Source organism: Poecile atricapillus, chromosome Z (assembly GCF_030490865.1).
Source record: "Poecile atricapillus isolate bPoeAtr1 chromosome Z, bPoeAtr1.hap1, whole genome shotgun sequence".
Taxonomy (NCBI): domain Eukaryota; kingdom Metazoa; phylum Chordata; class Aves; order Passeriformes; family Paridae; genus Poecile; species Poecile atricapillus.
The window spans coordinates 6135179-6152222 of record NC_081289.1 but is presented as its reverse complement, the minus strand read 5'-3'; the positions used below and the strand labels follow the sequence as shown (position 1 = coordinate 6152222).

At 40.1% G+C, this 17044-nt stretch overlaps 1 protein-coding gene across 2 annotated transcripts; it reads right to left on the bottom strand.

Annotated features, from left to right (window-relative positions):
* Nucleotides 1-21: 21 nt before the first annotated feature.
* On the bottom strand, nt 22-14303 carry LOC131573338 (protein transport protein Sec61 subunit alpha). Of its 2 annotated transcripts, XM_058827207.1 has the most exons (13): nt 14024-14303; nt 12408-12475; nt 9468-9614; nt 8554-8619; nt 6985-7063; nt 5277-5408; nt 5027-5136; nt 4256-4409; nt 3196-3356; nt 2015-2212; nt 1611-1802; nt 1393-1469; nt 22-1102 (listed from the first exon to the last, which is right to left on the bottom strand). In XM_058827207.1, exons 5-13 carry the CDS (start codon nt 7043-7045, stop codon nt 916-918), a joined length of 1272 nt encoding a protein of 423 aa, XP_058683190.1. In that variant the 5' UTR covers nt 7046-7063; nt 8554-8619; nt 9468-9614; nt 12408-12475; nt 14024-14303; the 3' UTR covers nt 22-915. The 2 variants fall into 2 exon arrangements, with proteins under 2 accessions (XP_058683190.1, XP_058683189.1); XM_058827206.1 differs by lacking the exon at nt 9468-9614.
* Between the last annotated feature and the right edge of the window lie 2741 nt (nt 14304-17044).

The window sequence follows — 17044 nt, the reverse complement described above, 5'->3', positions numbered from 1 at the left end:
CAGACAAGACACAGGAGAGAGTTTAATTAAATAAGTTTATTGTCTAACGCTTATGTTTGTTACATCGCCGCTGTAAAGTGCGACAAATTTTCAGCAGGAACTCCCCGTTCCCCCTTTTCCCTCCTATGAACTGCTTTAGGAACCAGGCCTCGTTCTTTACACTCACAAAAGCAAAGTGGACATGAAGTTTCAGTGGCACAGTTTTCACAAGTACATGGTTGAACAGAACTGCTGGGCTGGGCTGCCCTGCCAGCATGACAGCGGCTGCCAGGCTGCCCCACAGCAGGCCTGGGGCACGAACCCGACTGCCCTGGCCACAGCAGATCCACCACAGAACCAGTTCACAGGTGAGATGAGTATCAGCCGCCGGTAAAATGTTTGCTTCCCACCCTCAGAGTTCAGTGAAAGGTGCCTGGGTGGAGGCACAGCAAAGGAATAAGGAGTGCTGAGTTCAGTGGTGGGGAAATGTGAGTTAAAAAAGTATAAAAAATTAATGTAAAATACAGATACAAATAAATTTTGTCAGGAATACTGGCATGTAGCCATCTGAACTCAGGTATCTTTTTCTTTCTATTAGGGACAGGGAAATTAATTTAACACTTTACTGCTGTGTGCAAAGACTTTACTGCACTCAAACTGATACATTTTATCATCTCACTGTAGTGTCTGAACAGCAAGGTAGATGAATTGTTTCCAGCATTACAGGCAACACTAGATAATACTTAAACAAGATAATGTAAACTTTATTCTTAAGGCAGCTGGTACTAATGCTGCACACAGGCATCGCTCAATGCCCATTACAGTAATGGGACACGTAGCACTTGAAAACAAGTAAAAAGAAAATAGCATTATTAGACTAAATGATGCATGTTGTCAAAATACTTTCCCTTTCAAAACCATGAAATATTTGGACATCTAGAAAAATAATGCACCTACTCCTCCAACTTCAGCCTGTTCTTTCACAAATATTTCAAAATACTGATAAATAATAGTGACTGCAAGCAGAATGCCAGTGCCAGAGCCAATGGCTCCTAGAAAGTCAGCCAGTACTGAAAGGGCACCGATGCACAAACCACCAAATGCAGCTGCTGTAGGGATGTATCTGTAAGAAAGCAAAAAACAGGAAAGTAAAAAGTAATAAGCAAGGTATCTTTCTTTTATAAACATGGAAGAGATTCAACTCAAAATCCCTCATTATGTCACTTATAAAAGTAAAGACAGTCCAGGTTAATCTCTAACTTCTTTTACACAACTAAGAAAGGCAACAGCTGAATGGGAAGAATCTTCCCTTTTGCAGTGGACACAGGCACCAGATTTTTCCATCAATCTGTGCGCTAGTTGACACTTCCTCAGCACTCTTCACCATCCAGATGGAAGTCAGCATTTCCTTACCTGTTAAGCTCATGAACCATTGATGTATCCCTGTGGCCTCTCATCACCATTTGCTGTTCTTTGAGTTGCTTGGCAACCTGCAAAAAACCATTATTTTATGAGACTGCTGCAGTGTTTCACAGTCACTTGATATTTACTGGGATAAACTGATCAGTCAATAGCTGGTCAATTCTAAACCAGAAGCACTGTTTGAAAATCATTTAAGGTAGAACACCTACATCTTTTGCTGATGAGCCAGACACCTCAATCCAAGTCTTGGAGAAGAATGCACAGGATCCCAACATAAATATTATATAAACTATTACATGGACAGGATCCTCAAATATTGCACCCATGGATTCTGGAGGGGACAAGTAGTAGCACAGGCCACCAACAGGGTAAGAGCGAGCAGGGCCACCTCCACTGACATCCTGAGAGGGGAAGAAAAAGGCAATAAATTATTTTTCACAGACTTCCCACATTCCTATCCTGTATTAATAGAGGAATTCCTCTTTGATGTTTGAAACAGCTTTTATATGCAAATGTTAAAAAGTAAGTATTCCAGTTGGTTAAATACCAAGGTTTTACATCAAAGTAAAAATTCAAATAATCTTATGCAGCTAAAATGTGATAAAACACTTACTGCCCACTGTCCCAGTAAGTTCACCAAGAAGTTGCCACTGAAACGAACAGACAACATCTGGGAAATGACGTAGAGGTTTGACACTAAGGCAGACTGCAGAATGATGGGAATGTTGGAGGTATAGAACAGCTTGATGGGATAGCTGCTGTACTGCCCACGGTATCGCGCAGACTTGATGGGTAAATCCACTCGGAATCCCTGTGGGAAACAAAACAAATGCACACAAATGTTCACTTCTGAGACACAAGGTATTCCCAGTATGCCCCAAAGCTATTCCTGACCATGCAGCTCTTGCTAGATAAATAAGGACTGCAAGATCTGAGACAATAAAGCCCAAAGGCCTTTCTGCTACAGTCTGGAATACAAATTTTAAGGATTTAAAAGTATTACTGCTTGGTTGTATTACATTCTTTCCACATAAACATGGTTTCTCATCTGCTAACTGGTACTGCTGTAAAATACATTTTATAAATTAGGGGTTGATAAAAGCCTGTAATGCTTCCAACTGAACCAGCCAGTTACCAGCAGGCTCTTGTGTAGTTTTCTGGGGCACGATCTTTAGAGTCAACCCAAGAAAAGCCACATGAACTTGAAAACCTTGTCATTTTGGGGTTTTTTTTTCCCCAAAACTCAGATTTAATAACTGAAAAAAAAATTTACAAAACCACATTTTAGCCTCCCCCACCCCCAAAATCTCAGTATGGATCCTCCTTTAGTGTTCATTTTAGTAGATACATAGATTTAAAAAGAAACACCAGTTAAATGTTTCAAGAAAATTAGGGGAAAACCAGTAAGCTACACACCCCAAAGAAGCAAAGTTCTCCAACTCTGTCCAAAACTATTCTTTTCAGTCAGTGATGAATATTAAGAATATTATTGGTATGATGCAACCACTGCAGTACCAGAATCTATTTTATTAAAAATATTCTCATCAAGTGTATGGCATTCCACAGAATGTGAGTTTACACACTGATTGCAAGAAGGTCGGGCTGTAAAAATTTATGGCTTTACTGTCACAGAGGTAATAGTTACTGAAATAACAACACTGAAATAAAAAGAGTTCATTACTCTGAGATATTTCAGTTACTCTGGCTTAAACCTTCCCATCTTTTCCCAATGACTGCAGCATCCAGGGTCCACATGCACTTCTACCTCTGCCGAGCTGCTCTGAGGACTTTTACCTGGAAATAGATGACTACAGCAAACACAAACACTGTAGCAATCAGGTTCATGAGATTGGGCAGATTCTGTCGGTAAAAAGCCTCCCGCAAAGCCCGGACTTTGTCAGTTCGTGTGGCCAGGAGATGGAATAATGCAATCACAGCACCCTCAAACTCTGTTCCTGCATGAAGCAAGAAAATGGAAGAAAGGTTAATCTCCAAATTAAAAACATTTTTTTTAAAAAGTATCTTTCTTTTGGAAATGTATGACACACAGAAAATCTGATACTATAGGACATGGATCCTGTTATAACAAATATGTCACAACATAGGACTCTTTTTTAGGTTATGAAATGTAGAATGATCTAAAGAAACATTATTCCTGGTTAGAAAAACAAAAAAAAAGCCAACAAAAACATCAAAGTCACACACATGAAAGAATACTCTCTTCCTTTCTTTTCTGGGAGCAGGAGGATGTTCAGAAGGAAAAAGTAATAAACAAGGTGAAAAATAGCTTTTAGAAAAACAGTAATAAAAATGCAACAGAACTACTAAGAATTAAATTCAAATGAAACAAAACTAAAAGCATGGCTCAGGATCTCAAATGAAAGTAGTAAATGAGTTAATTTATTGATGCTGTATCTTAAGGTGCTATTCCAGGGGTCTCAGAACAGCCAGTAATTCAGAGGCATCAACTACAAAAGCATCCCATATCCACAAACAACAGCTGGATCACAAAAAACACCCCTGAATGTACGGCATTTCCTATCTTCTCTATTTCCATGGACTAAGTGATGCTAAAACAAGACGATCTCAGTTTGGAAATGCAAAAATTTTCATTCAAGGGACCTGAAGTCCCATTTTAACTGCTGCCCTTCAAATCAGCAAAGGAAAACTTGTATTAATCTCCATGTAAGTCAGACATTTTCATCTTCAACGTTAATTGGACAATTGACTTTAGGAGCCAATCACCACACATTAGAACTTTTTCTTTAAAATGCCATCCAATAAACATCTGATAGTTTATGTGCAGTTTACACCCACTGAAACATGTTGTGACTGACTGTAACAGCACACATACCTCTGCCAGTGTTGATGGTAGTGGGACTGAAAGCTTTCCAGACAATTGTTTCACAGATATTGGTAGCAATAAACAGGGAAATACCAGACCCCAATCCATAACCTTTCTGTAGCAACTCATCTAGCAGCAACACAATCAAACCAGCTACAAACAGCTGTGAGAAAAGAAACAAAACTGAGCAGAAACAAGAATAAATCAAGTCAAGAGTTGTGTTTTAATTCCCTGCTTCAGTATTTTCATCATGTTGAAGATTGATCATTAAGTCTTTCATCTACATGTCATTCATGCAGTGTTTCTGACCTCTCACATACCAAGGCCTGCACATCTCATCTGGCAATGAGGTCTGTGCCATTTTCAGGGCAGACACAGCAAACAAATTACTCAGTAATAACTTTTTTTCTAAAAAAGATGTTTAAGTTTGTGCATTTATTGTTTTGTTCTGCAGGAGAATATCTCAAAGCTCCAGCTGTGCCATTTATTGAGAATTCCTCCACAGCACTGAAGAGCAGCCAACATTTCTAAAGTCCATCAATTCCTGCATTTTCAATTAAGCACCACTCCTACCTGAAATACTTTTGATATTAACTATCCCAGCATCCTCCTCCTTTATGGAATATTTAGAATTTCTTATATCTAGACAGATACAAATAATGATGCTTTGCAGCATTAAAAATAAATAAATTGAAGTCATCCAGACACAGAAAGATTTTTCCTTCCAGCTATACTGTCTCAAAACAGTCTCAGTTACACACAAAATAGCTCTTTACAAACCTGAATTATAATAAGAAGACAAATTCCAGCACCCATTTCAGCAGGATCTCCATACATTCCAGTCATAACATACACAATGGCTTGCCCAATGGTAATAATCATCCCAAATACTAAAACAAGAGAGAAAGCAAATCCTTTAAAAAAATTTGAAATCACCTACCAAAGAAATCTCACATCTAGTATCCCTTAGGCAGGCTGCTTTCCCAAGAATAAAAACACACTCAGTAATTTTAATTGGAACAGTGCTTACATTTCTGAGCTCCATTGAACAAGGCTCTGTCTTTTGGAGTATCACCAACTTCAATGATCTTTGCTCCTGCCAGCAGCTGCATGATCAAACCTGATGTCACAATGGGTGAGATACCCAATTCCATCAAAGTACCTAGGAAAGAAAAAAATTAAAACAATTGTCATTCAAGCAACTCTCCTAAAGCATTAGATCTAAGGTTCCTGACCTATAATGAATATTTCTAATAATGCTTCCAATATATATCCTCCTGTGTAGGTATGACAAAAGAAAAACAATTTTGCCCTCAGAAAAAGCTGCTGTGTTAAAACCTGTCATTTTGAAGACAGCATGGAAAACCCACGTGCTTTTAATTACAAATATTTTTGTGGAACCATGCTAACACTGAAGGCCAATGCACACTGAAGCTCTGCTTTTTTGGTATATCCTTAAGGAACCTTTCCCTGGACAGCATCTTGTCCCTGGTTGTTTATTCTATAGTCAGAGCTTCAATGTCACATTTTCCAAAAGTTTAATTTTGCAGACCACAAAAATATGCTGCAGATCCACAATTTATGAGAACACTGCCCTTGGAATCACTGGCTATAGCTGAGAGTTTAGGATTAAATTAGTTCTTATTAAAACAAAGCTGTTCTTAACTCTGCCAGCTCACTGGCACTGTGTCACTGTGTGATACCAACTCCCAAACATATACAATTCAAAGAGGGAAAGCATTAAAGTAATTATTATAATTTGGTTCTTTCATACTTGTATCCTGGAGTCTCCATGTTAAATATTACATCATGGAAATCTCTATTCCTCCAAGCAGCCAGAAAATTAGGATGTCAAAAATTTCAGCATTCATCTCACATCCTCCAATGACTTCTAGTCGGGGGACTTAAGTGAAAAGTCACTTTGCCACTTTTGCTTTTTATTGCTTTCAGTCTCTCTAGCCTTTTCTTGGCCAATGTTACCATTCTGTTTGGGTAGTGGACAGCATATTTAGTATCATACACTGCTAGAAAACTTCTTTACCTTACTATCTTCCCTGGTTTAACAAAATTTCCTACTCCTAACTAAGCAGTACCTTCACATTAGAGGGTTCCAGTGATTTTCTTACTTCCAGCCAATTTTCCAAGCTACAGATGAGATCAGTGTCCTCATTTAGAGTCAGGCATGACTGGTCACCCATCTTAAGTTTCAGACTTCTAGAATTAGTTTGAATCTTACACATTTGGTCATGTTCCACTTTACTCTTCTAAAATACATTACTTTGGTTTTGCTAAAGTTTATGCTTAATCATCTCTGCCTTTAGCTTTCCAACCTAGAAAATTAATCACCCATAACACAGCCAAACTATTATGAAGTATAACTGACGTGCACAGGTGAAGCATTTCCTAATCAACACCCTCATAACTACACATTAGTGCAGTTCCTAACTGGAAAGTCAGAAGATTCCATGTTCTGTATATTAGTTAGAAAGAGACTGCTCTAAAATCCTGAATGGAATCATCCCAAAACTTGTGAATCAATATTAATCTCATCTGCACCTCAAAGAAATCCCATTCTTAACAAGAAGCACTGCTCAAGTACCAATTTCAATTCCATCTGTGTTAAGAACTTTACAAAGTGTTCCAACCTGACATCTAGGTGGTGTGCAATTTAACAGCCAACTATTTTAATCTTGGTCTGTTTATCCCGATAGAAAACAGAGAAAGAAGTGAGTACCAACCTCTGTTTGATGCAAGAATGACTCGCATCCAATAGAAGGGGTCTGCAGAATCTGATGACATGATTCCAAACAAAGGGATCTGCCAAAGTGCACAACAGCATTAAACAGACACACACAATTATCATGCACTAATACAAAATTGTAACATGTAATGATACAACTGTTACACTGTTAATTTTTTTAATTAAACCAGAGGTATTGACAGCATCTTTTTTAATTCTCCAACTGAGGCATAATTCAAAGGACTAAACTAAGACCCTTCCATAGGAAAAAGCAGAAAACCCTATAAAGAAGAAGTTAAAATATTGAAATTCTAGAGACAGAAATATGTTTTGAAATATCCCACATGGAACTGTCAATACTAGACACATTTATACAAAACTTACAACATTCTATATGTCAATATTGAGGGATTTTTGTGCTCTTTAAAACTCTTCCTAATCACCAAAACAGTAGATTAGGAATCCAGGCAATCTTAGAGATCAATTTCTGGAAACTCTAGTCTGCACCATCTGTTTTCCTTATTCAACTACTATAATCTCTCATATATATATATATATACAAAATTCTAATTATGCATACATCCAGCTGCTGGTAAACAGATAAACTGTATGTTCTTCTAGCTCTAGTAACAGTCCCACTTCCTCCTTCCAAAAAACAGATAAGTACAAGAGCTGGGTTTTAGCCTTTAAACAGTCCTTCAGAGCAGAAATCAAAAACAATTAAACAACTGCTCTGCAGTCTGGAATGGCTGCATTAATAAACATAAGCTAAAAACCCTGATTCTGAAACGTACAGTTAATTTTGAATCTTCCAAGAGGTCTATAAATTCTAAAAAATGTATATCAAGTAATACATGGATTCATATTTTCTTCAGTATCCAAGTATTCTTTAAAGAAAAACAAAAAAACCCTCCACTGTTTCCAAGCCAAGCACAGGTTCTAGGAACGTCTACAACTATGAGTAATAAAGATCACATAAATGTTTACAAAGACAGGCATTTTGGAAGGGTTTTAGTTAACAACTTTACCAGGATATTCAAAAAAACAAGTTCTGAATGTCAACTTAAACACTTCACAAAAACATTTTCCTGCAATCTTTACAATCCATCAGCTTGTTGAAGAGGAATTTGGTAAAGTCTTTTTAAAAAAGACTTTCCTAAATTTTGATTTAGTTTTCACGCTTGTGAGTGCTAAAATTTAAATGTAGCTATGAACAGAGGGTAAACAATACATTGAATTGCTCGGTTTGTTTATGCTGCTCAATAAATAATTACCTTGGCTGTTTGCCCTGCAGCCCCTATCATCATTTCATAAGGCCTTTGTAACAAGAAAAAAAGTTATGCATTTCTGACTAAATATAAAGCATTAGTTTCTAAACACAATCTATGATCAACACTAAAGACTATTTCAGAGAACCAGGTTTTTTGAACTGAACTTTAAATACTTTAACACAAAAATAAAAACTGAAACTGGTAGGCCCACATGAAACAAGAATGTCTCATGCTTTCAGGGTACTTTTTATGTACAGAACACACATTTTCTTACCACAGACAACATCAATACCTACCTGGCAGCACACTAAGAAAATGAAGAGTGTGATGGCTGTCCATAGTACCTTCTCTCTGAACTGGATCTACAGAACAGAGTGGAGACATGAACATGCTAACTGTATGTAGAACTTCCACTGCACTCTCACAACAGTACTAAATGCTGTAATCATTCAGAATTTAATGCAAAGATACCAAACCATAAAGCATCACTCCTCACTGGAATTTATTTTTAATATGATTTCAGATTTTAGAGCGAGACACAAAGGTAACTTATGTGGGATTGGCAGACATTCAGTCACTAGAATATATTTTATCTACTGTATTCTAATACTGTGGGTATTTACAGAAGAGCAACAGCATGGCTAAAATCATGGACTTACCAGAGCAAACATGAAAGATTAATGCAAAAAACTTATCTTCAGTATTTAGTGCTCTAGGCTTCAAGAGAAGATTTGTAAGCCTGGAAGTTATTAAATTAAAACACTATAAAATTTTTAGATGGATTGAACTGTTCTAAAGACACGTGATTAAAACCAGAAAACCCACAAGTTTTGACAGAAATTTAAAATATTTAGAATTAAGTTCTTAAACGGAAGTTTAAGGAAGATTTAAATTCATCATTACACTCATGGACATATGCCACAAAATGATTTTTAAATATTCTTTGTTTTCCTCCAAAATATTTTTATTGATGTAGGTTATGTATTACTTTAAAAAGAATGCCAGACCAATGACCACTAGCCATTAATTGAGTGAAGAGAATCTCAAAGGCACAACATTTGAGGTGCCTCTAATTAGTGCCAGGTGCAAGAAGAGAAGAATCACAAGATTTAAGTTTGAGCCAGAGGATTATTCAAAGCATGAGATAGAAAGAAATGCACTTGAAGAGAGCAGAGAGAGTGGAGATGCAGGGTTACGTTCAAGTTCCCACCTCTCCTCCAGGGACTGTAAACCTGAGGGTTAAGTGTGTTCACTGCAGACAAGTGTACAGCAGCTACTAAAACATGACATGAACTAACACATAAGAGAGATACAGCAGAAATGGTTGGAGCTCTCTGCCTCCAACCACTGAATCTGCCTGTGGAGAAGCAACAAGAAAAAGGATTAGTCCCTGGTTTAATAGGTACTGAGCACCCACAAATGAGAAAACTACAAATCAGTGCAGCATCAGCACAGGTCCTCAAGCAAAAGAAAACCCAGAATGTATTCTACATCATTGTAAGTGAAACCATGCACTTAGAAGCAAAATAATCCAGGTAATCTAATTCATTTCCTGCTACTGCCTCAATCTTAAAATTTTGAGGACAGATGCTAAAAATACTTACAGCACAGTTATAAAAAGAAAAATAGTGACAACAGCAAATAAATGCAAACAATAGCTTGTGTTAGACAGCTTGTGCAGTGCTGACCCACTTTACCAAGTCTGAACTTCAAATTTCAGATTTTAAGCACAGGCTTCTAAAACCAAAAATGCTTAACCAAATTATCTCCACAGCCTCACAGTTAAACTTGATTTCAGAGGCATTGGTGAATTGGTAAAATTGCTCTGTAACTGTGGTGAACATGAGCATTAGAGGAATTCTGTATCACCCAAATCACAGTTATTCACAGGGACAACAGTCTCTACAAGTCAAGATGACAAAAAAGAAAAAGGAGTCATCCAAATCCATATGCCAGGAATGGCAAAATACAGAATGGTACCAAAATATTCCAGCCGCAAATGCTACCAAGCACAGACACAGTAAATTTCACCATCTGATCTGATTCAATTGGACATTTTCTTCCTTTGACATTTTTCTTAAATCATGTGAAAATGAAGGGACTTGAGCATTATCATCTTGGTGCTCTGAACAATGTGTTCTACTTAACAAATCTGTGTATGAGGGAAATATGAGCCCATTCTACTAACTACAAAAGTAGCAATCACTTTTGTTGTCCAAAACACAAAAGCAACACTCCCTGGAGACAGAAGAAACCACTTTCTTCATCAACCATCAGAATGGCAAAATGATTCAGTGAGAGCCCAACTGAATCAAAACATCATCTTCAATTAACAACCAATACATGTTTAATGAAAATTAATTTCTTTTTCTATTTGGTTATCTAAATTTCTTGTCCTGGCCTTAAACCAATCCACTAAAACCATTACTGGTCATACCTGCCTTTGACAGCTTTCAAGAAATCGATAAATTACAGAGAATTAGTCACATGTTACATGTAGTTACACATCACTTGATAAACTACACAGAAGCAAGGAACATGGCTGAAAATGGTCAAAGGGCTCTTCAGCCTAGGAAAGATGTTCCAAATTACATTTTCACTTTAAATCTGCACCAAGCTGGCAACTGGCAGCCATTGTCTAGACAGCGACCTAAATAGCAGTAAAGACAAAGTGACCCAAATAGACAGGACAGGAATCTTGGCACCTCTCTGGCATCCTTCACCTGCTGATGGACAACAGGGACAGATGAAGCCCCTCTTTCTCACTGGCAAATAACATCTACCAGTGAGCTTTACAGAAACATCAGTATCTGTAGGTTTGTGTCAGCCTTCTCCTCTCACTCATGTCACAAGACAAAAACAGGATGGCTGTAACCAACTAATCACAGATGTGACATAAATTAGCACAAAAAAATTGCACTAAGATTCCCCACTGCAGAAACGAAGATGGGCACCTGCCAACCAAACCTGGTGCATCCAAGCCTTAGCATGGGGGTCTGGCTCTGGAGATTCCTGCTCTAGAAACACCTTTTACTGACCTAAATGAGCTGTTTAGAAACCTGTCCTAAAGCTAAAAGATGCTGGAAAACAACTAAATGGAGCAATGAGCCAGGGGGTAAATCCAGTCTTTTTAAAAAATCAGTTCCAGAGGGCCATAATCAAGATTTTTTACTGTATCTTCTCCATTCAATTTGGCAGGCTCAGCTACAGTCACTGGCACAAACACGTCTGCATCTAGTCCTAACCTTTGGGAACCTCTCATTAACCAAAGAGAATTCTCTGAGATGGTGTCAGGTTCCCAGTTAAGCTTTTGCTTTAAAGAACATAAAAACCAACATTTAGCTCTTAAGGAATTTTCATGGAAGTCATGACAATTGTCATGACAAGTCAATTTGTTACTCTAATTAGATTGTCACATGGGCAATATGTGCTTGCTTGAGTTTTGAAAGCAAAAATGATGTTTTGTTGGGGTTTTCTTTGGATGAGGCAGGTCTCTTTCTGATTGGTAGAAATTACCTATTTTTAATCTAGAAAAACCCAATAAATGGGAGGAGTTTCAAGGGCTAGAGGACTAGAGAGATCAGCTGTAAATGAAGAGAGTTCATTTATTTCATATCAAAGAGAAATGTCACATCCAGAAGCTGAACTGGGCAACTACCTGAACTGTACCACAGACCACTGTCCCTCTTCAGCAAGGTCAAACACAGCCATGGGTGTAGGAAATACTTTGTGGGAAGGGGAGAATTAAATCTGTGTTTCCTGATCTACAGAACAATCCTTTTCCAAGTAATACACCAAGTAATACAGTATAATTTCCAAGCCAGCTCAAAGCCAACAGTGGGATCCACAGGAAAACAAAGCTTAAAGACTCTGTCCTAGTATAGAGCTGAAACTAAATAAACTTAGTCTAGAATTGAGATTTTTTTAAAAAATCAGTTAGCATAATTACCAAAGGGAACAACTTACCAGAAGGGTGCCCAGAATTCATCATCACAGTAATGTTTTACCTTGACATGGGTTTCCCCTGCTCCAAAGAGTATGTTCTACTTTGGGGCCCACTGTATGTATTTATATTGGGGCCTGGACTAGAATATGACAATATTCCCTCCTCTGTGAACTAATAACAGTAAGAACATAATGTGGTACTCACTTTTCTTTCCGGTTTCTGGATTTCAGGTAACACTGCACAGAATGGCTTAATAACTTCTAAAAATTTTACTGTTCCAGAAAAACAAACAAAAGAAGAGAGAAAAATATATTAACAAATATTTATGAATTCATAAAACTTCACAGAACTTTATTTAGCTTCCAAAGCTGTCTTAAAACTAATACCCTCTTCTTAAAACAGCTGAAAACAGGGCAAAAATGTGAAATAGGATTGTTCTAATTCTTGTTCTAACCAGATTTGGCCCATTCTTTTTTCCACAGCTGGAATAATTTTAGAGAAGTGGTGCTGTATGTATCACCAGAAGTGAACTGAATTGTATTCCATCTAAAAATAAATGACCTAGTATCAGTCTGTGCTAGTTAAACACAGAATGATACTGACATCAAAAGGTATCCATGAAGAGATTAGAATCTTGTGTTTACTGAAGTATTTAGCTGAAAAAATAATTCAATTGCTAAAATATGTTTAGAAATTGTAATTTAAATAAGTGGAACACTTATTCTAATTGGAACTTCAGGGGATTTTATTTTTAGCTTTTAATACATCTCTCTTCTCAGTTTCCCCTTTAAAACACAGAAAAATTCAACAGTTTGAGCTCTTCTTCTGGGGGAAAAAATGAAATCAATTTAGAAAAAAAAAAAAAAAAAAAAAAGAAAAATCAAAGCATATGTGCTTGGTGGGGAATTTGCCCTCCAAAACTTGAACATTATTCCCAGCCCTGACACACCAGGACAGGCATAAAAAACCACCATTGGTTCATTTTCAATGAGAATGCATTTATTACACTGCGGAATGCATTTATTACACTGAAAGTAACACTTTGGTTGCAGTGCCATGTTACACTTACATTCTAATGTGATATATGTCTCCTCTATTTATCCCAAGCCCTCACACAGCTCGTTGGAAGGTGCACCTCACTCCACAGAGGCTGGCACACCTCCGCCATGAACAAGATATCTGAGCATCATGAAATGGGTCAGGCTGGAAGGGACCACAGTGGCTCATCTGCTCCGACCTCCCTGCTCAAGCAGGGCCATCCCACAGCACATGGCACAGGGCTGTGTCCAGAGAGTTCTGGAATATCTCCCGTGAGGGAGACTCCACAGCCTCCCTGGACAATCTGCTCCAGTGCTCCGTCACTGCACAGGACTGAAGATCTTCCTCATGTTCAGGTGGAAGATCCTGGGCATCAGTTTCTGCCCGCTGCCTCTTGTTCTATTGGGTGGCATCAGTGAGCAGAGCCTGGTCCATCCTCTTGACACCCGCCCTTTAGACACTAATATACACATATGTCTGAGTAGATAGGGTATATATGCTACATACGTTTTTACAGAGTATATAGTGTGTATATATCTGTAGTAGGGCTGGAGTGGAACAGGACATCCCACCACGAAGCAGTACCCGGCCTCACGCCGTGCCCGGCAGCACCGACCCTGTGCGGGGAGCGGTTGCTCGGCACCCCCGGCCCTGCCTGCGGCGGCACCCGGAGCCTCATCACCAGTCACGGGCCACCGGCCACGTTCTCCCCGCGCTGCCCGGGGCCGCTGTCCCCCACCCCGGGTCCCGGCCCGCTCCCTCCCGGCTGTGTCCGCACTCACTGCCCATGGCGGTGGCGGCCCGGCCGCGGTCCCAGCGCTGTCACCGTCGCTGTCGCCGCTGTCACGTGACGCGCGCTGCGGACGGGCCGTCCCTCCCCGCCCGGGGGGACACGGCGGTACCGCCCTCACGGAGCGCCCCCCGCGCCCTTCCCCAGGCGAGGGGAGCCGGAGCGGCGGGATCGGCGGGCAGCGGTGGCCGCCGCGGCGGGATCAGGCTGAGGGCGGGCAGCCGGCGCGGTGAAGGACCGCGCTCCCGGAGTGCTCCGCGCGGCGCGAGGGGCGGGCACGGCCCTCACCGCCACACCTCAGCCCCGCCCGAGCGCGGGAAACTGCCCGCCCCTCACTCACCCCGGCCGCGGGAGCTCCGGCGTTTCTGTCATGTTGCTGGCACAGCAGTACCAGGTGAAAAGCACGGTTTGGTACCGAAGTGTTTTGTTAACAGCCCAATCCACTCGTACTGACAGACGGATGTGTTAATTTCAAGGGGCGAAAGGACATAGGGACATTGGAGCATGTCCAGAGAAGGGCAAGAGAGCTGGGAAAGGGTCTGAAGCACAAGTCCCATGGGGAACATCTAAGGGAGTTGGGATTGTTCATCCTGGAGAAAAGGAGGCTCGGGCTGACGCTATCACTCTCTAGAGCTCCCTGACAGGAGGGTGTAGCCAGGTGGGGGTCGGGCTCTGCTCCTGGCTAACCAGCAACAGGATGACATGGCCTCAAGGTGCACCAGGGGAGGGTTAAATTGGACGTCGGTAGGAATTTCTTCACATAAAGGGCGATTCGACATTGGAATGGACTGCCCAGGGAGGTGGTGGAGTCACTGTCCCTGTGGGTAATTAATGAAACCTGTGTGTGGCACTCAGTGCCATGGTCTGGTTGACAAGGTGCTGATCAGCCATACATTGGACTCAACGGTTTTGGAAGTCTTTTCCAACCTAATTGATTTTGTGATTCTATGATTCTCTGAAGTGAACCTGAAAACCTATTCCAATATCATCCCACAATCACCAAAACAAGTATTACACTTACAGAGGTCCCAGATACAACAGCGAGTGGTCTACAAAAGTAGGATCATCAGAATTTACTGCAAGATTTAGATATGAAAATTAAAAATAGTACATATTCTTTCTGAATAATTGATCTGATACACAAGCTTGAATTCTTCCTGTATTAGGCTAAGTTACCAAAAGAGAATGTGAAATGTGTGAAGCATTAGGGCTCTTCCAAAACTTTCAATCTATATTTTGGATTGCACTTTGCATTCCCTAAGAAATCCTCTTAGCCAAGACCTTGCTACAGTACCTAAACAACTTTGTTCAATAGCTTTCCTTATCTGAAAGAGCTTAGAAAAGTTTTTCTTCCAGTTTTATAAACTCATAATTTAACAAATACTAATGAGCAACTCCATAACTATTACCTTCACCTTTTAAAGTTCTTTTAAAGTCTGACAAATGCCCATAATTAATGGGCCTGGCAGTGTACTTGTAGATCATAATCTCCAAATAATAGCTGGGTTAGTAGCTAAGCTTCAGGAAGTTTATTATAATCACCCTTTGTTCAGATTTTTAGCCATACTTTTCTGAGGAGTTCATTAAATTACAGGTTTTGTTAGCAAACCCTCTGGTCTCTAAGCCACTGGCCACTGTTTTGGGGATTGATAAAAGGTCCAGTAGGTTTCTTCAGTCCATACTGACACAGATGCACCACTTCAGGTGTGCTGAACAAATGTTTCTACGTCACCTTCTTCAGTAACAAAAGCAAAAAAATAAAAATGCAGTATTGTTTTCTTTGTTTATTCAAAATACTGTGTTCAGAACTTTATTTTTTAAATCTAATCTATTATTATCTACTTAAATCACAGTATTTTTTAAATCTAAACTAACATCACTGTTACTAAAATACTTGTTTTAATATGTTTGTTTTTCTGGTGTGTTTTCTTTCTGAGAGCTTTTGCTGCCTTTAATAAACTGCTCAACCTAACAGCTTGTTCCTTCAATGCCTTTACTTTTTTCCCTTCTGGTCTTGCACTTCTCTCTGAAAATCCTGACATGCCACTATGCACAAATGCTGTAACTCTCTTTCTAGTTAGCTCCTTGCTATCTAACAGCACATAAAGGCTCACTTCTCCTTGTGTTAATGACCGGCAGAATTTCCTGTCCAAGGACTGGGACCTGCTCTGGTACCCACTCACTCAACCTGTGTAGCATCTCAAGCACATGGTGTGACTCTTGGGCTGTCCTGTGCAGGGCCAGGAGCTGGACTCAATCCTTGTGGGTCCTTTCCAACTCAGGATATTCTACAGTTCTAATTTTTGCTTCTCTTTAGCCCAAAGCAAAAGCAATCCAGCACTGTGCAGGGATGTCCCAGCCGGCATGCAGAGAAGAGCAAGGTGCACAGATGGAAAACAGCCTTGTGTGCATCCAAAGTTGCTGAGAGAAATGGTGTTAACCCCTCAGTCAGCAAGTGCTTTGCCTTGCTCCTGGGAGCTGTTATCCATCACACAAGAGCAGTGTTCTGCAGGCAGTCTGTATCAGCTGACTGAGGAAAGCTGTGCTCAAGCTCTCCCTTCCTACCCCAGGATCCCTGGGGAGCTCCATGGCACACCAGTGGGGCTGGGGGCATTGAGGCAAGCAGCACTACAGAAATAGCTTTGTCTCCCACCAGGAGGATCAAGCAGGGTTGGAACACTTGAGCATCCTTTATTTGGTTGGATAACCAGACCTGCACAGCCTTTGTGGGAATGGTGTGTAACAAGGACGGGTTTGGGCCACGTGAAACTCAAAACACGGGGTCTGTTCTTTCCTTGTGTGCACTGTCATAGTGGGAAAACTGTGGGTTTATGTAATCATCAGTGTGCAGTCAAGGCTGGTGATTGCACTCTACAACCTCCTTGGCTACAGCTGCAGCCAAAGCAATGTTACTCTTCAAGCCTCATTTTTCTACTTATCAGCAGAAATTTCAAGCAGAATATGCCTTGATTAGATAAAGCTGTTCAGGATGTGCAGGAGGTTTTGCAGTTTG

Excerpts from the sequence above, each read along its gene's own strand:
- LOC131573338 (XM_058827206.1), bottom strand. Across the intron at positions 8,620-12,407 it reads TCCAGAAACCGGAAAGAAAA|ATCCAGTTCAGAGAGAAGGT; the intron begins GTGAGTACCACA and ends TCTGTTCTGTAG. Across the intron at positions 4,410-5,026 it reads GTCTTCTTATTATAATTCAG|CTGTTTGTAGCTGGTTTGAT; the intron begins GTTTGTAAAGAG and ends CTTTTCTCACAG.